General features: G+C 32.5%; 1 protein-coding gene across 1 annotated transcript; it reads left to right on the forward strand.

Moving 5' to 3' along the window:
* The first annotated feature begins 543 nt into the window (after positions 1–543).
* On the forward strand, positions 544–19,443 carry LOC129963404 (filaggrin-like). The gene is made up of 2 exons (XM_056077756.1): positions 544–677; positions 6,844–19,443. Exons 1-2 carry the CDS (start codon positions 623–625, stop codon positions 19,224–19,226), a joined length of 12,438 nt encoding a protein of 4,145 aa, XP_055933731.1. The 5' UTR covers positions 544–622; the 3' UTR covers positions 19,227–19,443.
* Positions 19,444–27,529: the final 8,086 nt, after the last annotated feature.

The raw sequence follows: 27,529 nt of genomic DNA on the forward strand, positions 1-27,529 counted from the left end.
TAAGTAATTATCTAATTATTTAATATCTATATTAATTATTGTTTAAATCAAACCGATTGTTAAAAAGAATGCAGCATTTCTTCAGAAAATTGAAGATCCCATAAAATTTCTTTCAATAAATTCTATCTTATTCGAAAATACTTTTCTTAAAAACGACTAAAATGCTAAATTATAAGAAAAATCAAAAAGTTTTTTAATACCTTAATCAATTATCTTCCAGAACTCTTTGGAATCACAATTGGGAATTTCATATCATACAGCTGACGCATGCGTTATCGGAACTTTGATCTTAACGAATTTACAAACCATTTACATTTTCTAATAGGTCATCTGGCCATCGAAAGCAAACTGATGAGCGTGACTATTATTACAGAGTTTGAAAACAAGTCTATTTGAAGATGCCCAATTAATGCTATCTGGTTCCTAATTGCTACGGAATCCTTGTTGATACAGATTAAATCAACTGAGATCAACAATACTACCACTGCAATTGCAGCTATGAGAGATTTTAGTATAAATATCAATCTGTACAACATTGGCATCGCATTCTTGCAGACATTCATTCTGATTTGTTACTTGCTGGAATCCAATCCATCAAGACATAGCAGATCACAGCTCTACGATGCAGCGGAGCAGCATGTTGCTTCGCATTCTTTTTTGCCTGACTTTTGTCGTGGGTAAGTTATCAAATCAGTTTTTTTTTTTAATTTTAAAATCTGTTTTTATAATATATATACTAGTTTTATAATTTAAAAAATTCTAGTAAAAATTATTTGTATTTTTGAAATCAAATATGAAGTTTTTATGTGTATTTCTACATTTCTACACTCTTCCAAATTTTAACTACCAGTTGGATTTTATCAGATCAAAGCATTCATATTTAATGGGTGAATATTTCAAGCATCGAATGGCGAATGATAAAAAAGATATTAAATAATTATGAGAAATTCGCCATGTGATACTATTTGAACTGGAACTGCTATAAACAGAGTGAGCTCAAAAAATAAAGTTTATTTTGTCAAAAATTAAGATTAGTTTCTACACTATAGAATGCTAGTAATTCTACAAAAGTTTGAAACATTGAAATAAATGAGAATGAATCATGACCAAAGCGAAACTATGAAAAAAAATTTAGAGATTTTTCAAGAAGTTTTCAACTGTTTTCTAATATTAAATTAATATCTAGAAGTTTAGAGTAGGTAATGCACAATATAATACCAGCGACTCTATAAAAAAAATGTTTTTTAATATTGAAATAAAAAGAATGAATCGCAACTAATGCAAAATGTTGAAGAAAAGATTTAGAGGTTTCCAAGGGGATTTTAATGTATTTTAATACTGCACCTGTTTTTCTATACAGCCCTTATAGATCTTTACAAAACATAAATGATTCTCCAAAAAATATTCTCCCTTCACTGGTTATAGAGTTTCATTTAAGGATATAACTTTTAATGAGCAATCCAAGCTGATTCTAAATATTTGTTATACAATCAAATGTTCAGTACTGGCATTAGTAAAAATCTTTAAACAATATCCAATTAACTATTATGTGGAAGATTTTCCGCTGTTGTTTTTTATTTATTAATTTTGGTATTTTCTGAGGAAAATTTCGGAAAAGATAGCGAATTTTTACGCCATCTTAAAATTAAAAGATTTGTGTATTCAAATATGCCAGTTTTATCCTCATAGTATTTCTCTATCTGGTTTTCACAATATGCTAAAGTTTTGTTTTAAATTATAGTCCAAAATTATGTTTACACAAAAGAACCCACGTAAATAGCGAATAATTCATTTATTTTGACTCAAAGAGAACGTTATACTAAAATGTTAAGATCCAACAAAATCTTGATGACGTACTTTGGTGCTTACAATATTCTCGCTTCTTTTTCTGTAAAATGAAAAGAAAAACTAATGATTGCTGTTGTGAAGTGAAATGATTTTGTTTAGTTATGTTATCGTCTGTTTTAAAGCAACACTTTGGCTATTTTGGGACGGACCTAGTAATTTTGAACCGTGGTCAGATGACGGTGAAGTGGAATAGATTGATGTGATAAAATCCATTAAAATCTCTTTCCTTTTCCAAGCAAACATTAAACAACGCAGTTTAGTATAATAAATTAACTTTTCCAATTGATAATTAGTAAATTCCAATTTTAATTTTTTTTTTAATCTTTGAATCTTATGTTTTGCCAAAAAACGGTTTGTTATTTTATAGAATGTTTGGATTTCATATTTTGTCATCAGTATATACAGACATATTGCAAATTTCCATAAAAATGTCATCAATGACCTTCAGTTGTGAAATTTAATGAATGCATCAGAATTTGTAGTGTATTTCTGAGACAATTAACTATCCTATTATTATTCAGTGTTCATTTTAAGAATAATTAATTGTTAATAATTAATTAATTAATAATTGTAAACATTTATCTTTTATTCTTGTTGTTGTCATTTATTTTTGGTTTTTGCCGATACCGATATAATCTATTCCCATTTGCTTAAAAACTTCAAACTCTTCAATAGTATAAACACGACTGTTTTACATATTATTTTTATAATATATGTTATTTTAAAACTATTTATTTTGAAATAAATACTGAATCATGCGATACCAATAAAATCATAGTCTATGCTTGCTTCAATATGAAATGTTTCATTACTTTTGTCTAAGGATTGAAAGGAACAATAATTTAGATAATAAGGAACCTACAATAGCTTTCTAGCTTGCCGAGAGGATTTCTTTTTCTTTTTTTTCCATATTGTGTGGCAATGCATTAATGAATTTTTACTTCCTTATTTTATTTTGTGAAATCCAGTAAAATAACGTAAGATATCGAAAAAAATGCATACGATATTTGAAAAAGCTATCAGATATACTGAAGGATTATAATATGCTGAGTATATTAAAAAATTATTTTAATTTTCTAACATCTTGTTGGAAATGGTTTCTCAAATCTTTAAGATGTGGATTTTATACAAACCAGTGCTTCTGTATAAAATAAACAGCAACATTTCATCACTTTATTGTTTAAAAATATAAAAACAGAAAGTATTGCAATTGTCTAACAATATGAATTCGAGATTTCGACGAATCTCCTCGTTTCAGACTACCTTGAGTCCGAAAAAATGCATTTTTCAATTATATCAGTTTGTCTATGAACATTATAATTCAAAACCATTTTGATTTAGACTGATTAAAATTGTTCGATAATCTCGACAGCAAATTCTTCTAGATTTTGTATACAATCCAATCGCACGAAGTGTATTTGTCTGGCTATCTGAAGAACAAGTAAATAAGATAATTGCAAAATATGTAAAACTAGATTGATAAAATATGATAACATCTAAAAAATATAGAGTCGTAACTAATTTTGAACCAACTCTGTTACGGGCTTACCGCTTGTCTAGTCCCAAGGGGGCGAGGGGTATCCCGTAATTGAGGATAAGAAGCTTCCGGTATGGTGGTTGGTTCCCGCTACCCGTGTGAAGTACATGAAAAGGTGGGAGGTCTGGCTCCTCTCATCGATGACGGAACGTACTTCTTTAGGGAAAGGTTGTACCTTGGCCGGTGATGGCTCTACTCAACCATAGTTCCTGCTAGTGTTGCTGTTGCGGCGGTCCGGTCATTCGAATTTTTTCTAGTGCCTTCCGGTGGGTCGGAGTAGCCATTTTGTGGTTGTGGTTATCGTCTGTTTAAAGCCTCGATCCTATGACCGGGGAATCTGCAGGAGGGCCACGCGTCCCCCCCCCCTTGAGCCCCACTTGCAGTTTTCTGGGGTGCTTTGATGGCTATCCAGTTTACCGACAAACTGTCGGTAAACTGGAAACCAGAAAACCACAAGAGAGGTCGAGGAGGTGGCGTGGTCCGCCTGAAGATTCTCCGTAGGAACGCCACTTAACTTTATATTCGTGCGCAGGTAAATGAGATGATTCAAAAATGCAATGACTCAGTTAAATGAGATTTTGTTACTAAAATTATAGCTGTATGTTTTTTGTTGTTATTGTATGTTAAATTTTGGTTTCAATCGGTCTGAAATAAGATGTCCAAAATGCATATACAGTTTTCTTTTCCATGCGCCATACGTGCTGCACAAAGCGCGTTGTGCCGAACTCAGAAAATAAAGAGAGTGCTACTCAGAGTGACAGTCAAGTTTATTGAATTGTTCTAAATCTAAAAATTTATTCAGAAGGAGGGAAGAATAGCATTTCATTAGAGAGTATTCGACAAAATTACGAAGAGCATATTTCCGTTCTTTTTTTACTGTTAAGAATATTTTTTAAATGAATCTCAAAAAAGCTAAAGCAAGATCTAATCTCAATTGTTCTAGTTGAATTTTTTTTTCGCATATTTTATTAGTAATATATGATCACATCCAATAGCTGGTTTAAAAATTAATTTCACATAAAAGCAATAGAAATATTCTTCATATTGGCCATAATATTTGATGCATAAAGAGCTTTATTTATAGATCATAGGAAAAAGAAATAATGAAGTAAAACAAGGAAGGATAATTTCAGTCAACATTGCCACAGAATATGAAAGAACAAACAAAATATTCTACTCCTAGATTGAGAAAAAGAATGAAGTTTATTTAATCGAAACAATGAAGAGTATTGTAATAAATTCGCATAAAAATATTTTTAAAATTTATCAAACTCTTGACAATTCTATTGGCTCTCTGAAATGATATATATTTTTAATATTAAAATGGCATAAAAATTATTTTTATGTAATATTTCTGGAAATTATGAGTGAAAAACGTCAAAATCTTACTTAATATTTAATTAATTAAAATTATAATTTCAAAGAATTTTTGCCAGGTGCACATTCTTACCCTTAAACGCATATTTAAGCAGTTAATAATTCTAGAACCAGCAGTCTCTCGCGCGAAAGATTAGCAGACATATACATTCGCTTGTATGGTTAGGAGATATGTCCGAAAAATGAATTTGATAAATTTTGAGGATTAAACTTCAGGAAAAAAAATATTGGAATTAATGTAGCTAATGAAGTAATCGAAATGGCTGTTTTTCCACATATATAAAAGGTTTTGTTACAAATTTTTTCTGAAAAATTATTTGTTTATTTCTTCCAAATTAAAAACAAAATTCAAGGTAATCTAACTAATGTCGTCGTTAGAAAAAAAATATTTTAAGATGGGTTCACAAGCTATTTTCATGCAATAATTAATTTAAGAATTTTTATTAAAAGAAATTGTTTAATTCTACTTAATTTTCGGTTTCTAAATTTCGCATTGTTTTAATTCATACAAATATTATATCAAACATTTATCAAAATTTTGAAGAATCGACTAATTGTATTTCTTCCTGAAGTATATCTATGTGAGATAAATAACTAAATTCAATTATTAGTATTCCAAAACTTTTTTCCTCTCTTTCTTTATATCTTCATTTATTGTTACGGCAGCTGAACTTCGCTCGTTCGGAACAGACAGAAACCCGCTTTTAAGAAACCCGATTTTTAAAAACAATTAAAATTACTAAAGCAGATTGTAAAACTCCTATATCTTTTAACGAACAATTCTTGCATATACATTTATTTCGTGTATCTTGGAAACGACTGCAACGATTTGGATCAAATTTTATATTTAGATAAGGTTTTGCTTTTTTAAATTTATCTAAATAAGTGTCTTTTCTGGAAAAAAAATGCAATTTTACACACAAACAAACAAACAAAAACCATTTTTAATAACTAATTAATAAAGTCCAAGAGATGGTGCCACTATCTCTTGGACTTACCTAAACGAACTAAGGTAAACATCCGAGCTTCAGTAAAAATCTTATAACATTAAACAAGTAATTCTTGTGTGTGTGTTTGTATATATATATATATATATATATATATATATATATATATATATATATATATATATATATATATATATGTAACATTCTTAATAACTATTAGAGCCTTTTTCTATCTGCTCTCATGCTGACAATATCACATAGCGTCATCTTGGACCCGATTTCACCATGGTAAAACTAAGTGTAAATTCAAAAAAATATATATATAAGTAAAGATAGATAAATTATAAAATGAATACTATCATATAGCAGATTGTTTCGAATAACATTTTAAACTAAGTGCATTTATGATTTTTTTTTTATTTAAATGACAAGTTCATATGTAGATAAGATTGAAAAATATTCATATGTAATCAGTATGTGATTCATATCTAAATATTTTCTCCAAAAAAAACATGCAAAGAAAAAAAAAGAAAAACTGTCGATCTAAGCTCGGTTTCACTGATTCTAGTTAATAAGAAGATAAAGTGATATCAGAAAATGTAATAGCAATTAAAAATGACAAAATAGGGATAATTATCAAAATTTTAATAATAGGGAAAGTAATATTTTTAATGAATAAGTAAATAATTTTAACAGATCAAGAACTCGTAAATCATACAATTTGTCATAAAACATTTTCGAAAAAAGTGTAACCTTTTTATCGCTTTTCGATCAAATGTAATTAAAACCATTTAGAGAATTAAAGGCCTTAAAAAATTACTTGCATTCATTCACAGAGGCACAATATATAAATGTATTTAAATAAAGAAAGAAATTCAAAAACTTTAAAAAAATATATATGACTGTAATTTAATTTAATTAATATGAAAAAATAATCTATAATTGGATTCAATTTATTAATCGATTATTTATTAATTCTAGTTATAAAAGATATTTTAAAATCATGTTAATAGAAAATCCAAGGGTCAAAAGAAAAAATTTCGAACTAGGAAAATTCCATCATTTTGATTATGAGTAGGATTATCCAGTAAAAAAAAAATAATAATTAAAACAAAAGTGTTTTCTCTATTCCAGCACTTTCCAATGTTCAAGGAAGACCGGCAAGTGAGGATTCTGAAACTGATGGATACTATGAAACCACCTATTATTACACTTCTGTGGATGCAATGGAAGAATCTGAATCGAGTTACGAAATGTCAGATGATTCTTCCTGGTCATATTCAAGCTCTGGTTCTTCTTGGAGTGAAGGGCAGTCTGAGGATGAATTCAGTAAAAGTCAAAAGGGACAAAAAGGAAGAAAAGCTAAAGGGGAGAGTTCTCAAATGAAAGAGATGACTTATGAATCTGAAGGCGGTTCAAGAAGTGGAAGTGAGGGAAGTAACACGCAGAAAGGGGGTAATGAAGTGGATAATGCATCTTCTGGAAAATCATCAAAAGATAGCAACTCCTCAAATAAAAATTCTTACAGTAGTGAAGGAGGATATGAAGAAATCTTTTACAGTTCCCAGGAATCTATGAGCGAAGCAGAATACAACAACGAATCCAAAAGCGGAAGTGAAAGACGCAGGTCAAGCAGTATGTCAAGAACTGGAAGTGAAAGTGGAAATAACGATGATGGAAGTCAATCAACTGATGTAGCTAAAAGTGGAAGTAAAAATGAGAAGAGAAATAGCTCTAAAAGCGGAAGCGAAACCAGAAGTAGTACTTCAGAAGAAAGCAGTTTCGATAGTTCTAGTAGCAATCAAAAAAATAAACAATCTTCGCGTCAGTCAACAGGTATAGCTAGACGTGGCATGAACGGCAAAGACAAGGATTCTTATGATGATGAAGGCAAGAATGGAAATAATACAGATGACGGTTCAGACAAAAAGGGAAATGACGGAAAAGGTAAAGGGGATAAGCAATCTCATAAAGGAAAGACACCAAATAGTTCAAATGACAAAGCACGGCCAGATAAAGATAAGTCATCGCCCAAATCGGGAAAACAAAAAAATCACCATAAAACGGAAGGCAGTTATTCAGAACATGAATCTGAAGAAGACGACAATAGTGATTTTTCTGAAAGTAAACGAAAAAGAAGCCAACACCATCATAAGTCCACTGATATATCAAAAAATGAAAACGGTGATGATAAAACCAGTCCAAACCAAGGAAAACCCGGCAAAGATTCAAACGCACCTGGTGAAGGAGATCATGCGAAAGGGAAACCAAAAGATGGTAACAAACCTGAACATGGTGGAAAGAAACCTCATGGTCACAAAGACAAGCCAAAACCTAGGGACAAAAAGCCATCTGATAAACCTGGCAAGAAGAAGCCTCACAAGCCTGGCAGTACAAATACTGAACGAAGTTCAGAAGAGGATGACAGTTCTGAATTTTCAGAAAGCAGATCTGGACACAAACGACACCATCACAAATCATCAGAAAAATCTGGAAGAGGGGGAAACCCTGGAGATAAAACACCTCACCACAAACCAGGGCATAAGAAACCTTCGGATGACGACACCGATGACGATAAACCAGGTAAAAATCCGAAGAAACCTACCGGTGATGATAAGAGCCCACATCATCATGGGAAAAAGCCTGGCCATCCAAACGATGGTGATAAGAAACCTGGAAAGAAGCCCGGTCAACCAAACGATGATGATAAAACAAGACCAAAACCAGGTAAACCCGGCAAAGATTCAAACGCACCTGGTGAAGGCGATCATGCGAAAGGGAAACCTAAAGATGGTGACAAACCTGAACATGGTGGAAAGAAACCTCATGGTCACAAAGACAAGTCAAAACCTAGGGACAAAAATCCATCTGATAAACCTGGCAAGAAGAAGCCTCACAAGCCTGGGAGTACAAATACTGAACGAAGTTCAGAAGAGGATGACAGTTCTGAATTTTCGGAAAGCAGATCTGGACACAAACGACATCATCCCAAATCATCTGAAAAATCTGGAAAAGGAGGGAAACCTGGTGATAAAACACCTCACCACAAACCAGGTCATAAGAAACCTTCGGATGACGACACTGATGACGATAAACCAGGTAAAAAGCCAAAGAAACCTACCGGTGGAGATAAGAGCCCACATCATCATGGGAAAAAGCCTGGCCATCCAACCGATGGTGATAAGAAACCTGGAAAGAAGCCCGGTCAACCAAACGATGATGATAAAACCAGACCAAAACCCGGTAAACCCGGCAAAGATTCAAACGCACCTGGTGAAGGCGATCATGCGAAAGGGAAACCAAAAGACGGTGACAAACCTGAACATGGTGGAAAGAAACCTCATGGTCACAAAGACAAGCCAAAACCTAGGGACAAAAAGCCATCTGATAAACCTGGCAAGAAGAAGCCTCACAAGCCTGGCAGTACAAATACTGAACGAAGTTCAGAAGAGGATGACAGTTCTGAATTTTCGGAAAGCAGTTCTGGACACAAACGACACCATCACAAATCATCAGAAAAATCTGGAAAAGGAGGAAAACCTGGTGATAAAACACCTCACCACAAACCAGGGCATAAGAAACCTTCGGATAACGACACTGATGACGATAAACCAGGTAAACAGCCGAAGAAACCTACCGGTGGAGATAAGAGCCCACATGATCATGGGAAAAAGCCTGGCCATCCAAACGATGGTGATAAGAAACCTGGGAAGAAGCCGGGTCAACCAAACGATGATGATAAAACAAGACCAAAACCAGGTAAACCCGGCAAAGATTCAAACGCACCTGGTGAAGGAGATCATGCGAAAGGGAAACCAAAAGATGGTGACAAACCTGAACATGGTGGAAAGAAACCTCATGGTCACAAAGACAAGCCAAAACCTAGGGACAAAAAGCCATCTGATAAACCTGGCAAGAAGAAGCCTCACAAGCCTGGGAGTACAAATACTGAACGAAGTTCAGAAGAGGATGACAGTTCTGAATTTTCGGAAAGCAGTTCCGGTCACAAACGACACCATCACAAATCATCAGAAAAATATGGAAAAGGAGGAAAACCTAGTGATAAAACACCTCACCACAAACCAGGGCATAAGAAACCTTCGGATGACGACACTGATGACGATAAACCAGGTAAAAAGCCGAAGAAACCTACCGGTGAAGATAAGAGCCCACATCATCATGGGAAAAAGCCTGGCCATCCAAACGATGGTGAAAAGAAACCTGGAAAGAAGCCCGGGCATCCAAAGGATGATGATAAAACAAGACCAAAACCAGGTAAACCCGGCAAAGATTCAAACGCACCTGGTGAAGGCGATCATGTGAAAGGGAAACCAAAAGACGGTGACAAACCTGAACATGGCGGAAAGAAACCTCATGGTCACAAAGACAAGCCAAAACCTAGGGACAAAAAGCCATCTGATAAACCTGGCAAGAAGAAGCCTCACAAGCCTGGCAGTACAAATACTGAAATAAGTTCAGAAGAGGATGACAGTTCTGAATTTTCGGAAAGCAGTTCTGGACACAAACGACACCATCACAAATCATCAGAAAAATCTGGAAAAGGAGGAAAACCTGGTGATAAAACACCTCACCACAAACCAGGGCATAAGAAACCTTCGGATAACGACACTGATGACGATAAACCAGGTAAAAAGCCGAAGAAACCTACCGGTGGAGATAAGAGCCCACATGATCATGGGAAAAAGCCTGGCCATCCGAACGATGGTGATAAGAAACCTGGGAAGAAGCCCGGTCAACCAAACGATGATGATAAAACAAGACCAAAACCAGGTAAACCCGGCAAAGATTCAAACGCACCTGGTGAAGGAGATCATGCGAAAGGGGAACCAAAAAATGGTGACAAACCTGAACATGGTGGAAAGAAACCTCATGGTCACAAAGACAAGCCAAAACCTAGGGACAAAAAGCCATCTGATAAACCTGGCAAGAAGAAGCCTCACAAGCCTGGGAGTACAAATACTGAACGAAGTTCAGAAGAGGATGACAGTTCTGAATTTTCGGAAAGCAGTTCCGGACACAAACGACACCATCACAAATCATCAGAAAAATATGGAAAAGGAGGAAAACCTAGTGATAAAACACCTCACCACAAACCAGGGCATAAGAAACCTTCGGATGACGACACTAATGACGATAAACCAGGTAAAAAGCCGAAGAAACCTACCGGTGGTGATAAGAGCCCACATGATCATGGGAAAAAGCCTGGCCATCGAAACGATGGTGAAAAGAAACCTGGAAAGAAGCCCGGTCATCCAAAGGATGATGATAAAACAAGACCAAAACCAGGTAAACCCGGCAAAGATTCAAACGCACCTGGTGAAAGCGATCATGCGAAAGGGAAACCTAAATATGGTGACAAACCTGAACATGGTGGAAAGAAACCTCATGGTCACAAAGACAAGCCAAAACCTAGGGACAAAAAGCCATCTGATAAACCTGGCAAGAAGAAGCCTCACAAGCCTGGCAGTACAAATACTGAACGAAGTTCAGAAGAGGATGACAGTTCTGAATTTTCGGAAAGCAGATCTGGACACAAACGACATCATCACAAATCATCTGAAAAATCTGGAAAAGGAGGGAAACCTGGTGATAAAACACCTCACCACAAACCAGGTCATAAGAAACCTTCGGATGACGACACTGATGACGATAAACCAGGTAAAAAGCCGAAGAAACCTACCGGCGGTGATAAGAGCCCACATGATCATGGGAAAAAGCCTGGCCAACTAAACGATGGTGATAAGAAACCTGGGAAGAAGCCCGGTCAACCAAACGATGATGATAAAACAAGACCAAAACCAGGTAAACCCGGCAAAGATTCAAACACACCTGGTGAAGGAGATCATGCGAAAGGGAAACCAAAAGATGGTGACAAACCTGAACATGGTGGAAAGAAACCTCATGGTCACAAAGACAAGCCAAAACCTAGGGACAAAAAGCCATCTAATAAACCTGGCAAGAAGAAGCCTCACAAGCCTGGCAGTACAAATACTGAACGAAGTTCAGAAGAGGATGACAGTTCTGAATTTTCGGAAAGCAGATCTGGACACAAACGACATCATCACAAATCATCAGAAAAATCTGGAAAAGGAGGGAAACCTGGTGATAAAACACCTCATCACAAACCAGGTCATAAGAAACCTTCGGATGACGACACTGATGACGATAAACCAGGTAAAAAGCCGAAGAAACCTACCGGCGGTGATAAGAGCCCACATCATCATGGGAAAAAGCCTGGCCAACCAAACGATGGTGATAAGAAACCTGGAAAGAAGCCCGGTCATCCAAAGGATGATGATAAAACAAGACCAAAACCAGGTAAACCCGGCAAAGATTCAAACGCACCTGGTGAAGGAGATCATGCGAAAGGGAAACCAAAAGATAGTGACAAACCTGAACATGGTGGAAAGACACCTCATGGTCACAAAGACAAGCCAAAACCTAGGGACAAAAAGCCATCTGATAAACCTGGCAAGAAGAAGCCTCACAAGCTTGGCAGTACAAATACTGAACGAAGTTCAGAAGAGGATGACAGTTCTGAATTTTCGGAAAGCAGTTCTGGACACAAACGACACCATCACAAATCATCAGAAAAATATGGAAAAGGAGGAAAACCTGGTGATAAAACATCTCACCACAAACCAGGGCATAAGAAACCTTCGGATGACGACACTGATGACAATAAACCAGGTAAAAAGCCGAAGAAACCTACCGGTGGAGATAAGAGCCCACATGATCATGGGAAAAAGCCTGGCCATCCAAACGATGGTGATAAGAAACCTGGAAAGAAGCCCGGTCATCCAAAGGATGATGATAAAACAAAACCAAAACCAGGTAAACCCGGCAAAGATTCAAACGCACCTGGTGAAGGTGAAAATCCGAAGGGGAAACCAAAGCATGATGATAAGCCTGAACATGGTGAGAAAAAACCTCATGGTTCAAAGAATAAACCTAACCAGGATGATAGTAATAAGCCTACAAATGATAAAGATAAAAAAAGTGGAGGATCCAATGAAATTGATGGATACAGTGGTAAAAATTACAAATGCAGGTCTCGTGGCAGAGGTGATTCTCCCGACAAAGGAAATAAACATCCTCAGAAAGATAAGAACAGTCCTAAAAGAAAAAAGCCCAAAACTAAAAAAGATACATCAGATGACAACGACAGTATTTATTTTTATAGTGATTCTGAAGAGGATGATAGTTTTGAATCATCTGAAACCAGTAGTAAGCACTCACATTATTACCACAAATCATCAGAAACATACGGGCGATCTGGAGGTGAGAAACCTAAACACAAAGCTGGAAACAAACCATCCGATGATGATGATGATGATGACACCGACAATGACGATTATGATAATAACAAACCTGGTAATAGACCAAGAAAACCATCTGATAAGGATTCAGATGATTCTGATGAAGACGTTGATTCAGAAAGGAAACCAGGTAATAAACCAACGGATAAAACTGGCAAAAATAAGAAACCTAATAAGCCTAATGAGACAGATACTGAATATAATTCAGAAGAAGATGATACTTCTGAATTATCGGAAACCAGTAGTCAACACACACGCCGTCACCATAAATCATACGATAAATATGGACGCGGAGGAAAATTTGGAGATAAGAAACCTAAGCGGAAGCCAGGAGATAAAGGACCGTCCGATGATGTTGATGATGATGATGATAACGCGCCCGGCGAAAACTCAACAAAACCTTCCGGGGACACCAAAAAGTCTCGAAAGAAACCTGGTCATCCAAAGGGTGGTAGCAAAAAGAAACCAAAACCGAATGAATCAGGTAAAGATTCCAATGAGTCTGAAGATGATGATTCAAAAGGGAAATTAGGCGACAAAGATAAAAGTCGTAAACCTAAACATGATGGAAAGAAGCCTCGTGGTTACAAGGATAAGAAACCATCGGATAAAAAAACCCAGAAGCCTGGTGGTACACATACTGAAAATAGTTCCGAAGAAACGGACAGTTCTGAATCATCTGCAACCCGCCATCGACGCACACATCACCACCAAAAATCATCAAATAAACCTGGAAGTGGAGTCAAACCTGGTGATAAATATCCTAAGAAGAAACCAGGAAATGAAGAATCTTCAGATGAGGATGAAAATGATATGAACAATAGACCCGGTGAAAAGCCTTCAAAACCCACAGAGGAAAAAAAGCGTCCTAAACATCGAAAACCTAACAAGAAACATGGTCATCCGAAAGACAAAAACTTAAAACATAAGAAAGGCAAAGGAAAGGATATCAAACACAAAAACAAACCTCATGGACATAAGCCAGATGATAATAAAAACAAAAATTATCCTGGTGATGAGAAATCTAAATCCAAAGATAAAAGGCCGACAAAGGGTAATAAAAATCATCCAACAAGACAGGTAGAAGACAGTTATTCGTATAACAGTTCAGAGGAAGATGACAGCTCTGATAGTTCAGTGAATACCAAAAAGAACCGTCGCCATAGACATAAGTCAACTATACAGAAGGGTAAGGACGATGACAAATACCCTAAACACAAACATGGAACTAAGAAGCCATCGGAAGATGAAGAGGACTACAATACTAAGAAAAGAGGAAGAAGACCTTCAAAAGATCGTAAAAATAATAAACCAGACAAACATAAAGATTCTGAGAAGAAAGGGAAAGATTCCAAAGGTAAAAAAACGCATGATGTAAAAGGAAAACATGACAAAACTAATAAAAAAGGAAAAAATGTACATCATAAAAAGAAGCATGGAAACAAAACTTCTAAGGATAAACAAGATAGACACAGAACTGGGTACAAACCATCAAAACATGACAAAGCTCCAAGTCGAAAACACGATCATCCAAAACATAAGAAGCATTTAAGAGGGAAAGAACACGATGATAGTGACGAATCAAATGAAGAATATAAAGGAAAGAGAGGAAAAGACTTAGAGCACAGAAAACATTACAAAAAGTCTGGTAAGGATAGAAAAACTTCAAACAAGGATAAAAGTAAACACAGACCCTCAAAGGATGGGAAGAAACCAAAAAAATATCACCGTCACTCGCAAAAAACAGGCGTTAATTCTTATCACAGTTCAGAAGAATTTGATTCTTCGGACGAATCAGATAATAATGTTCGCAGAAAACATCATGAACGTAGGTCCTATGACAGACGAGGAACTAAGGACGATAAAAAGCATCATGGACACCCTAAACATAAAGATGTTTCCAAGAAAAGACATAAAGACAATGACGATAAATTGAAACCCAAACATAAGCATGGCCATAAGGGGAGGAAAGGCAAACACTGGAATAAAAAAGAAAATGGTTCAGATTCAGAAGAAGTCGATAAAAAAAAGGGTAAACATATAAAACATCACAAAGATCACAAACGGGACAAAAAAGGAGGTAAGCATCATCATCCTGGAGGCGATAAGAAAGGGACACACAAAAATAAACCATCCAAACATGATAAAAATCATCGAGGATCCAGACATAACCATAAGGATAATAAACATAAGGCACATCCTAAGCAAACAAAAGTAAATTATGGTAAAAAATATAACGAAATTAAAAAATTCTTGGAAAACTTGACGTTTGAAGATCTGCGAAGAGATGAAAATGTAGAAAAGAAGTTTTATAAATATTTCAATTTCTACGTAGAATCTGAGAGCATGTTTAAATTTATCAAATTTTGCTTCCAATATTCCAAAGCACCCACCAATTTTGGCAAACATTTCTCGTCCATCTTAAAGATAATTTTGGAGAAGAAATTTGATGAAGTCCCTGATGACTATTATATAAAATTCATCACTAAAGTGTCCGGTAAAAGTAAGAAAGATTTCGGAAAGAAGTACAAAAAGATCCATCAATTTTTGAAGGACTTGACCTTTGAAGATTTACAAACTGAGGAGATTATGGAAAAATTTTACAGTTATTTCAACTTTAACGTGAAATCTGAGATCGTATTCAGATTTATTAAGGAATGTTTCCAAAATCCTAAGAAGCCGGTGGAATTTGATTCTAAATTCTCATCAATATGGCATTTAATAATTAACACAAATTTCAGTCAAGTTATTGAGAAGTACTACCCAACATTTGTAAACATTTTATTCGGTAAAAACCATAAAGGTAATCCAAACAATAATAAAGATGATGACGACAGTAATAGTAATAACAATAAAAATGATATAGATTTTGAGTCAAAATATGAGGAGATACATCAATTTTTGGACGATTTAACATTTGAAAAACTACAAAAAAATAAAAAGTTACAAAAGACTCTTTACAGATACTTCAGAATCAATATCAAATCAAAGAGCATGTTTAAATTTATTAAATTCTGCTTCCAATATTCTAAAAAACCAACCGGTTTTGGAAAAAATTTCTCATCTATCTTAAAAGTTATTTTGAATAAAAAGTTGAAAGATATTCCTGATGATTACTATTCAAAATTCATCACTAAAGTGTTTGGTAAAAATAAGAAAGACTTCGGAAAGAAGTACAAAAGGATTCAACAATTTTTGAAAGATTTAACCTTTGAAGATCTACAAACTGAGGAGAATATGGAAACGTTTTACAGTTATTTCAACTTTTATGTGGAGTCTAAGGAAGTGTTCCAATTTATTAAGGAATGTTTCCGGAATCCCAAAAAACCAGCAGATTTTGATACTAAATTCTCATCGATTTGGAACATAATGTTTAATACTAAATTTGATAAAGTCATTACAAAATACTACAAAATATTTACTAAGATTCTATTCGGTAAGAACCATAAAGGGCATCCAAGCAACAATGAAGATGATGACAACAGTAACAGCAATAATAATAGCGATGATATTGATTTTGAGTCAAAATATGAGGAAATACATCAATTTTTAGACGATTTAACATTTGAAAAACTTCAAAGAAATAAAAAGTTACAAAAGACTCTTTACAGATACTTCAGAATCAATATCAAATCAAAGAGCATGTTTAAATTTATTAAATTCTGCTTCCAATATTCTAAAATACCAACCGGTTTTGGAAAAAATTTCTCATCTATCTTAAAAATTATTTTGAATAAAAAGTTGAAAGATATTCCTGATGATTACTATACAAAATTCATCACTAAAGTGTTTGGTAAAAATAAAAAAGACTTTGGAAAGAAGTACAAGCAGATCCAACAATTTTTGCAAGATTTAACCTTTGAAGATCTACAAACTGAGGAGAATATGGAAACGTTTTACAGTTATTTCAACTTTAACGTGGAATCTGAGATCGTGTTCAAATTTATTAAGGAATGTTTCCGAAGTCCTAAGAAGCCGACGGGTTTCGATGCTAAATTCTCATCAATATACAATCTAATAATTAACACAGATTTCAGTCAAGTCATTCATAAATATTATACAACATTTATCAGTATTATCTTCGGCAAAAACAACAATAATAAGGGCGATAATAATGACAGTGGAACAGATAACAAACCTACGAATAACAACAATGGTGATAATGATTACAATGCAAATTACCAGCAAATCAACCAATTCTTATCCGATATGTCTTTTGAAGAAGTACAAAATGAAGAAAATATGCAGATTTTCTATAACTTTTTTAATTTCTACGTGGAATCTGAAAGTGTATACAACTTCGTGAAGTTCTGTTTCCAAGACTCTGAACAACCTTCTAATTTTGGCATACATTTTGCTGCATTCTTGAAAATGATTTTGAATTCCAATTTGGATGAAATTCCCGAAGAATATTACTCTATGTTTACCAATAATTTGTCTATCTTTAAGAACGGATATAAATTTAATTCTGGAGCAGACTACGAGAGCATATATGAATTTTTAATTGATATGAGTTTTGCTAAGTTACAAACGAAAGAGAATTGGGAAAAATTCTATTCATTCTTCAAATTTTATCCAGTGTCAGAAAATATGATGGACTTCGTTAAATATTGCTTCCAGTACTCCGAAAAACCAGCTAACTTAGAAACCAATTTCCAGACAGTTATAAACGCGATTTTCAAATCAAATTTTGATATCACACTGCAGTTCTACATTCAATTTGCGAAATATTTGTTTGGTGAAAGTCAATTGAATTATAAAGATAATTACGAAGCAGTCTTCCAATTTATGAAAGACTTAACTTTCGAAGAAGCACAAGCGGGTGATAATTGGGATACTTTCTATTACTATTTCCAATTTTATCCAACATCAGAAGACTTATTCAAGCTTATGAAATACTGTTACCAGTATGAAAAAAAGCCAACTAATTTCGACGCAAATTTTGCACCTGTACTGAACGCAATCTTTGGTGCCACTTCAGATGAAGTATCTGAGGACTTATATAATTTGTTCAAGAAAAATCTGTTCGGTGATGACGACAACAACAAACCGCTGGATTTTGGAAAGAATTACGCTGACATTTATAAATTTTTAGCCAACTTAAACTTTGATGACGTACAAACGGATGAAAACAGCCAAAAGTTCTACAGCATCTTTAATTTTAAACCGGAATCTGAAAGCAAATTCGAATACATTAAATATTGCTTTCAGTACGCTAATAAACCTGCCAACTTCGAACCAAATTTTGCTAAGGCCATGAACGCAATTCTCAGCTCAGACATGGACGAAGTCCCAACTCACTTCTATACACAGTTTGCAAAGAATTTGTTCGGTGGCCAAAATCAGTTTTACAAAGGAAAATACGCTGAAGTGCATAAGTTTTTGAAAGACCTAAAATTTGAAGATATGGATAAACCAGATAACTGGGATCTTTTCTATTATTATTTTGAGTGTTATCCAGTATCGCCAAGTTTGTTTGAATTCATCAAGTTCTGCTTTCGATATGAAGTAGAGCCAGTTAACTTCCAAACGAATTTCCAGAAGTGCTTAAATATGATTTTTGATTCAGATGTTGATGAAGTTCAAGATGATTTATATATTACCTATATTAAGAACTTATTTAATGGAAATATTTATAAAGCGATACATCATTTCATGAAAACCTTCACTTTTGAGGAAGCAACGACATCCTTCCTTAAAGAAGTCTTCCATTATTACTTCCAGTTTTATCCTCAGTCTGAAAGTTTGTATAATTTTATGAAAGACTGTTTCCAATATGTTGACAAGCCAGTAAACTTCGATAAGAATTTCCAAACAACTTTAGGCGCTTATATGGATTCGGGTAAAGAAGAGGTTTCAGAGGATTTATATAAAAAATTTAAAGTTAACCTATTCGGTGGAGAAGAACAAAACGAATGGTATGATTTTGGTTTCAACAAGATGCTTGATAAAGATAATGATGATCAAAATGACCAAGGAGGCAACAGTAGCGGGGATAGTGGAAGTGATAATGGAAATTCTGGTCAAAATAACCAAGGAGGCAGCAGTAGTGATAGTGGAAGTGATAATGGAAGTTCTTGGTCTTATTCTTGGACTAGCGGTGATCAAGGCGGAAGTTCCAATGATAATTCAGGCAATGATCAAAATCAATATAGTGAATGGTATTATTATAATTAAGAAACAACTTCTGCATACAATTGTATAAAAAGAACTAAGAATTTTTAAAATGTGAATTGATTTTTTCTCTTTACTTTTAATTCAACTTTTATAATTTTCTTATTTTTTGAGAAAACTGTGCAGGTGAAGGATTTGTGTTCAGTTCTATGACAGTCTACGAAAATATTCAATTTGTAATATATTGTATGCATTTAATAAAAGAAATTTTTAAAAAATGTCTGATGATTTTTCTCGTTCTTGGATGAAAATACAAAATATTCTGTTGTTTATAAATAAAAATCTGTCCCTTCTCGGAAAGCTCAGTAACAATCTAGACTTTAAAAATATCCAAGTTTTTTTTTTAACAATTTAGGTAAGCGATAAATTTTAAATTGAAGTTATAGATTATTTTATCTTTATTTGCTTTTATATACATATATCATTTTTAGTGTTATGATGATAAATAAACTAAATTTATTGGATATATATTTTATTTTAAATTAAATAACATATATTTTATTTAATAAACAATTATTATTTTATAAGTTATTAAGAAAAATTATTTATTCTATATTTTGGCAACACAGAATTACATTTTGCTGTCACTGAAACCAATAAACTGATCATCAGTAAAAAATTATTAATATTGCGATAAACTAAATTCTTTTATGTAAAAAAATAAAGAATGTGAAGTTGGAACGTTACAATAGTACATGACAAATTTTTGTTACTTTTTTAATTCAATTTCTTCTACAATAGAGATAATTCAGAATATTATAATAAAATTTACAATAAAAAAATCCTTTTCAGTATCAGAAAAAATATATGACTCATTTGAAGGTCAATTAAAAGAATATCTCAGCAATTACAATGACGACTAACAGATGGTTCAGATCATTAAGATTCAAAAAGCACTTCGAAATTAAAAGTATTGTATCAGGAAGAAGTGGCGCCTTTTTTTTAAATTTAAATGAATTTAAAATATGCTTTTCTTTTTATTCAAACGTAATGAAGTTTTCTATAATTTAGTTTTTTTTTAATTATGTTATTGTTTTAAAACTAATGCAGATATTCCTTGTCTGTAAACCATTTCTATGAATTATTAGAAAACAATGTTAAATTTTTTCTGAAAATAATTTTTTTTAAAAAATGAAATTTTGCATTTAAAATAACTGACATTTCCATGAGCATTTGCTTTAAATCCATGCAAGAATCATTATAATTGAAACAGTAATTTTCTTACTTATTACTCACAAATTTTAACTAAACCTTGGGATGAAACTGTGGGGTGATAGTAACTTCTATTCCGGCTTCAACAAAAGAATAAATAAAAATCTTTTTTTCTAGTTTTGATATTTACAGTCCTAAACTATTTTAGAATGCGCAGTAAGTACTTGTTACAAAAATCAAGTTCTTTCGTGCACTTTCTAAGCATTTTTATACACTTTCTAAAAAATTAATTTTAAATGTGTATTCTTGAAATTTTAATATTTATTTCTGTATTTGCACTATTGTAAAAAAAAAAAGGTGTTTTTTAGTTTTGCCAAAAATATAAAAATGATCAAACTATCAATACCAAAAAGATAAGTCAACTTTCATAAGATTAATAATAAAGATCTGCGATATTTTTCAACACTTCTCAAAGTCAACAAATTAGCCGTTTATTCAGATGGATACATCATTTCTGTAAATATCGTTACTGATGTAGAAGCCTGCGATGGCAAAACAAAATTTGTATTTGATTTTTATATAGGCAACAAAAAAATAAAATTCGACAAGGATGGGATGGAAAGAGTAAATTTCCTCCTGAATGAACTCATTCTATTCAATAATTTTATGTGCAGGCTTATAAAACTAAGAACTAAAGTATTCTGAAATGGCTATCATCATAGGGCTGTTAAATTTTTTTTGGTCATTTTTTTGCATAAAAGAATAAGAACATTAAGAAATAGTAAAACTTTAAAAATAAAAAATAAAACTCTTTTATTATCTCTATCTTCCCAAGTTTAGTAATAGCCTTTTCCTAACATCTAAAACAGAAAAAAGAAAAAAGTTGAAACGTTTTTCGAATCGCAACAAGTATGGCACAGTAATATTTAGTACTGACCCTTCCAGTAATTTAATAAACAGAATGTATATTGTTGAAGCATGGAATAAAAAAAGGTTCATTAAGTGTTAATATGTGTTGAATTATTAGCTTCCCTAGATTTCACCCTAGATTCCTTCTCAGAATTTTCCCCTTTTGTTGGTTTTCTTTCTTGATACATCCGGTAAATAAGCCTTTACGACCACGATTTTGAATTATCATATTCAACATGTGGGGGGAAAAAAAGCTTTCTTTGCTGTTTTCGAGAAAAGTAAGCATTTTTTAAGGACCTTTCATTGAAATTAAAACACATTTAAGGTGCTTAAAAGTGGTTTTCAAACACTTTTTATAAAGCTATGTATGCTGCATTTGCATTAGAGCTTGTAAAGAGTCTATTATCCTCAGTTCCACACACAGCAGGTGTTTTTTTTTTTTTTTTTAATATTTAAACTGGTTTTATTTACGAATAGTAAAACTGAGCCAAAGAAAAGCGCTAAAAAATTCAGTAGAAATTTTTGTGAGCAATTTGATGGGTTCAAAAGAAAAGTAAAACCGGGAAGTCACATTTGACAATTGGTTCACATTACAAGAGCAAATAATAGAATGCTTACCAATAATTTTTCTTTTTAAAAAAAGCAACGTTAAATAAAGTTTATGCGAAAAAAAATAATTTAACAAATAAAATTGTTTTTTCCGTGTTGGAAAAAGAGCATCAACTCTTTTAAAATGGATTAATTATAGATTAGGATGCTTGTTTTAATATTTATTATATTCCAGGTTTGTCACATTAGGGTCAAATTGACTCCGTGTTTCATTAAAAGATCATTTTATTCCGTGGTAAAGTTTCAGTTGTTCTAATTATTCTATTAACATTGGAACTCCGGATTTAAATAAAACAAGGGATCTGATAAACAAAATTAAACCCGAAGATTCAGAAAAAGTGAATATTGAATATTGCTTCGTTTGACAATTTTAAAGTTTTTATTAGGACTTAAATCTAGAAATGGAAGATGAAATAAAATAATTAAAATACAGTATAATAAATATAAGTATATATGCACCAAATTTAGTTCCAAACTGCTTGGCTTTTGTGTAGAATGCCAATCCACACACACAAACAAAAAACACATTCATTTTTATTACAAGTAAAAACAAAGGTTAATGTGTGTGTGTGTGCGTGCGTGTGGGAAGGGGGTTTAGCGCTCTACAAGGCAGATCGTTTAATCATCGATCGAATTTGGATCATATATACTTTAAAAGGTAAGAATGTGCATCTCAGAGAGATTTTTCTTCGAACTTTTAATTAGAAATTTAATTAATTAAAAATTAAGCTGAATTTAAGCGTTTATCCGCAATAACTACCAAAAATATAATTGCACAAATATGAATTTTAAATCGTTTTAAAAAATGTTTTTTTATAATTCCAATTTAATAATCGGTAAAATTTTTGCTGGATTTTGGCAATTTTTAAAAAAATATTTTATTACCCACTTTCCAACAATAGCCCAAAAATACAAACCGCTTTCATTGTGCTATCAATTATTTTATTGCATGATTTCCTTCCATTGATGAAAGCTAAAAAAAAGGATTGTTTAATATCTGTATAGATTAAAAGACAGATAAAGAAATCAAATTGTAATATAGCAAAATTTAGAAAATAGATGAACTGCACAGTTACATTTTTAATAACGCCATGATGTTACGGACTATCTCCATTAGAAAAATGAAATGAAAAGAAAATGAAACTTAAGAAATGTACTTAAAATAATTCAGACAATTTGGCAGAATCATAGGTTATATCTAAATCATTTATTTGAAAACAAATATAATCAATATTCCTGGCAAACTAGCTGCTCTACTAAGGCGATTGCTACACAATACGTCACAATACAGTTATACAAAATGAAATAGGTTTGGCGAGTTCATGTAGTTTGAAATAAAGTAAAATTTGCTTGAAGAAGAGCTTAGTTGAAAATATGAATGAAAGAAATTATTCCGGATTTCAATCTGAGGAAAGCAGATTTTCACATCACAAGCCTAGAGGAACTGCACTAGGTTTCTTGTTTTGATCTTACGCATTTTATTTTTGATCCTTCTGTTCCGCTAGATTGGTTCGAAATCTTGGATGGCTTTACTAAGATGAAAAGACGTGATGAATGGATAGTTAGTGGATAATTAAGTGCATTGCCTACTTCCTCGCAACCATAGCGATTAGATTCTTTGTAAATGTCTATAATCTTTAGTTTCAAAGTATCTACCCACTGTATCATAAATTTTAATTGTTAAATCTAAAAAAAAAATCTAGTCTGCTTATTCTTATTATATACTAGCTGCCTTTGCCGACCAGCCTGTTAGCCAATCTTAATGCTCGTTAAAATTTTAATAATTAAATATTTTATGTAACTCCTATTTTAATAGCTTCTTCATCAAAATATTTTAAAACTTCAAATTTTGATAGTCATATAATTCTCTCATAATATTATAAAGGCCTTCAGTCATAACGTAATATGTATCTCTCTAATTTTCTGTTAGCTCCGTTAGAATTTAAGCTTTAAATTAAAGTGGAAATAGTTAAATTGCGATTAATATAAGAAAATTTTTTACTGAAACGAAGCATTTTTTTTTTAAATATGGGTACTGAAAACAGAGTTGCTGAGTATTTAAACCTTATGGGCACTAAAGAAAATCTTTCTTAATTTATGTAATATCTCAAGAAATTTTCTACAAAATTTCCTCAGATTCGTCATGAATAGATCAATTAATTAACAATGTTTAATTTTAAATACATCAAACACTGAGAAAATAAACAGAATCGTTTGAAATAATCGGTCGTAAATATGTTAAACCTGTCCTCGTTAGCGTGGGAAAAAAACTGAAGCCTTACTCATTTGGCGGTGGGGAAATAAAAAGTTTTTTGGTGGGAAAGTTAATTTTTAATTAATAATTAAAATTCAAATAAAAAAATTAAAAAAAGGGACCCCAGGTACAAATTCTTGAACTCCAAGGTATGCATGTGCCAAATGTGGTAGCTGTAGGTCGAATGATCTGGCCTATAGAGCGCCAACACACACACACACACACATTGAGCTTTCTATAAGTATAGACTAGCCGCGTTTGGCGTTCAGCAGGTTCATCTCAGTAAAATTTCAATTTAATCTTTTATACGCAACTTACTCATAATGGCTTCTACAGAAAAGTATTTTTAAACTACAAATTTTGTGTCATGTACTCGCACTATTTGAAGAGCCTTGCACAGTTGTGTTCACTGTGCTAAAGCCAACTTAATTTTCTGTCATATCGGATAAAATTTGTACATTAATTTGAAACAGTCTAAAATTAAACTTCAATTAATCCTGCAACAAACTTGTTAAAACAGAACCGTTTGTAAAAAACCGTTTGATATGTTAGAAAATTGTTCAATAATAATGTTTGTGATTTGACTTAAAAAAATTCAGTGTACTTCAATAAGAAAACCAAACGACAAGCTATAAGAGTTGCATTATAAAGGTGTTTAAAAAATGTGAAAATATCAATAAAAGTTTACTATTGCTTATTTCTGAAGTTAAAGTTTAACTGCAACTTCTACAATATTAAAAAAAATTATTAAAAGCACGTCTCATATTGAAACACACTCAGCATAAAAAAAAAAAATATGCTGAATCTTCATAATTGGATCATTATCAATGGAAAAAAAAAGCCAGGATGAAACACTAGAAGCAACGATGAAAACCATATGGGTTTCATTCAAAACAATAAAAATACTGTAGTAAAACATTATTTAAAATATTTTAAGTTAATTAAATCCAAACTAAAGAATTTTGCAGCACTTATTGGTATCATCGGTATCATCAGAAATTTTTTAACTTTAAAGTCGTGTTAAAAAACATTTTTGGGCAGGAATAGTTTCGAAAGTTATCGCGAAAAAATTCCAAATTTTAGTTTAATTTTAATTAAATAGAATTCTAATTAAAATTTCAAAAGAATAGAGATGCACATTCCCATTTTTTAAAGTATGTATGTACCAAATATGTAGTTCTAGCTCAAACAGTCTAATCTGATAAAGGTCAATGCACATATTCTCCTTTATTATTAGTAGAGAGAGAAATAGGGTATCTCTGTCTCTATTGTGGGAATTTTTAGATTAAACTATGCGCCGAGTCTTGGAGTCCAGCAATGTAGTAGGGATGACGAATATTTTACGAGCGGTTATTAGGTTACCAATATCATAAATTCGCAAATACCAGTGATCAATACTTTTAAAAGAGGGGTGTGATACAAATTCTTGATGCGATCTTACTGGTGATATTTCATTTACAGGTTTTGGGTCACGATAGAAAGTAACAATCGATACGATATCACTGAATTTAACGGAGCGGTGACTTCACTGGAAATCACCGCTCCGATTGGATCGATACGATCTGTCCAATAGAAGCTCTCGAACAAAACAGAAAAGGAGAAATCTGTGAATGGATTGAAAAGTGAACGGACCGGTTATTGGAATTATCGTATCATTGAATTGCATATCACTGAAATTTATCGGAGCGGTGACTTCACTGGAAAGTGTGAAGTCGCCGCTCCACTTCATGAGAGTAACCTTGACTTTCCGATATTCGCATCTGATGATGCACTATTCCATACAAATCCTTTTTAATTACTTGTCACTTGACTTTGGATATATTCCGTTTACTGCTGGCGCCATCTATTGGTAAAATATAGAACTAAAGTAAACAATTTAAAGAAATAATATATATATTTAATTCAAATTTTTCAGAAAATGGTTTACTCCAATAAAGAAATTAAATAAATAGTTTTGAAAAAAAATCAAATTTAAGAAGTAAGCTGAAATAGATAAATTAATTCAATCACACGTTACTTAAATTAGTAAATTAAGTATTAATTACAATTAATAAATTTTATATTTAATATTAAGTAATAATTTTTAATTAATAATATGATTGAAATTGAAATAAAAATGATAATTACTATTCTTTGTGAGTATTCGGTGAATTCTGCTAGAAGCATGAGTTTACGGTCAGGATAGACCAATCCACACTTATTGAAAATATATCGTGTTTAATATTCTTGGAAAATTTGAACTTAAAATCGACATTCCACGGAAGCCAATCTATTAACAAAAATACTGATTCTAATTTCATGTTCAAAAGTCAGATTGGTTACCGAAATTGATTGCTGCCAATATGGCACTACACAGAACTAAAATGTTGAAAAATCAAAAAATGCTTTTCGAGTAGAATATTTTTGTTAGAAAATGATATTTTCAATACAAAACATCATCAACATTGGAATCTTCCATGTATATCTCAGTATTTATCTTAATCACTATTTCTTACTTAAAGTGAAATAGTAGTGAATCAAATACAACCATTAAGTCTTTGGAATTGGACAAATTCTTTAAACCCAAATTCATTTCTCATATATGATATTTCATTTGTATTTCTTGTGCAATATGTTATGTTGTCCAGTCAAATCATAACATACAATAACTTTATTGTTTTAATTTATTGAGTTAGCTCAGAGCGGATTATTAAATTAGCAAAATAGGCAACTATACCTCCAGTTCTCACAAATTTAGAGTGTCCCGAGCTTTAGAGATTTTTTTTTTTTTTTTTTGAGGAGGAATATTTTAAATGTTATTTAATTTTGTGTTTCCATGTAATTATAATTGAAATTAAAATCAGCTATTGTTTTAATTAATTTTGAAGCATTATTATAGTAACATTCCGAATTAATTACAATTTTCAAATTTTATATTATGTTATTTTATAATACTAAAAAAGTATAGTGCTTTATACTTTTAAAAAATATCCGATACTATCACTAAATATTATTCAGATAGAGTTAAGAAAAGTTTAGCCATTTTTGCTCGTTACTATTTCATTTAAAATTATTTTTTAAGTTTCGGTTGTGTATCTTTTATACGCAATATACTGAAACCAACTTTTAAGTACATAGAAAGAACATTTATATTTCAGTTTGACAAGATTTCCAACTTAACTATAACTATATTTGTATAAAGAATAAATTAAAAACAATGAAAAAATATGTAGTTGCGCTTTGAATATCGTCACAACGTCTCCCAAAATCAGTGAACGGGGCATCAGTGATACTCTTGCTTCTCTCCTATTACGCCACTGCCAATTATCTCCCTTAAAATTGAAATATTGGGAGGTGAAAAAAAGACCCGAGATATGATATGAATAACATAAGGACACTAGGA

This window comes from Argiope bruennichi, chromosome 3, assembly GCF_947563725.1.
Source record: "Argiope bruennichi chromosome 3, qqArgBrue1.1, whole genome shotgun sequence".
Lineage (NCBI taxonomy): Eukaryota > Metazoa > Arthropoda > Arachnida > Araneae > Araneidae > Argiope > Argiope bruennichi.

Excerpts from the sequence above, each read along its gene's own strand:
- LOC129963404 (XM_056077756.1), top strand. The coding sequence starts at position 623 with ATGCAGCGGAGCAGCATGTTGCTTCGCATTCTTTTTTGCCTGACTTTT. Across the intron at positions 678-6,843 it reads TTGCCTGACTTTTGTCGTGG|CACTTTCCAATGTTCAAGGA; the intron begins GTAAGTTATCAA and ends TCTCTATTCCAG.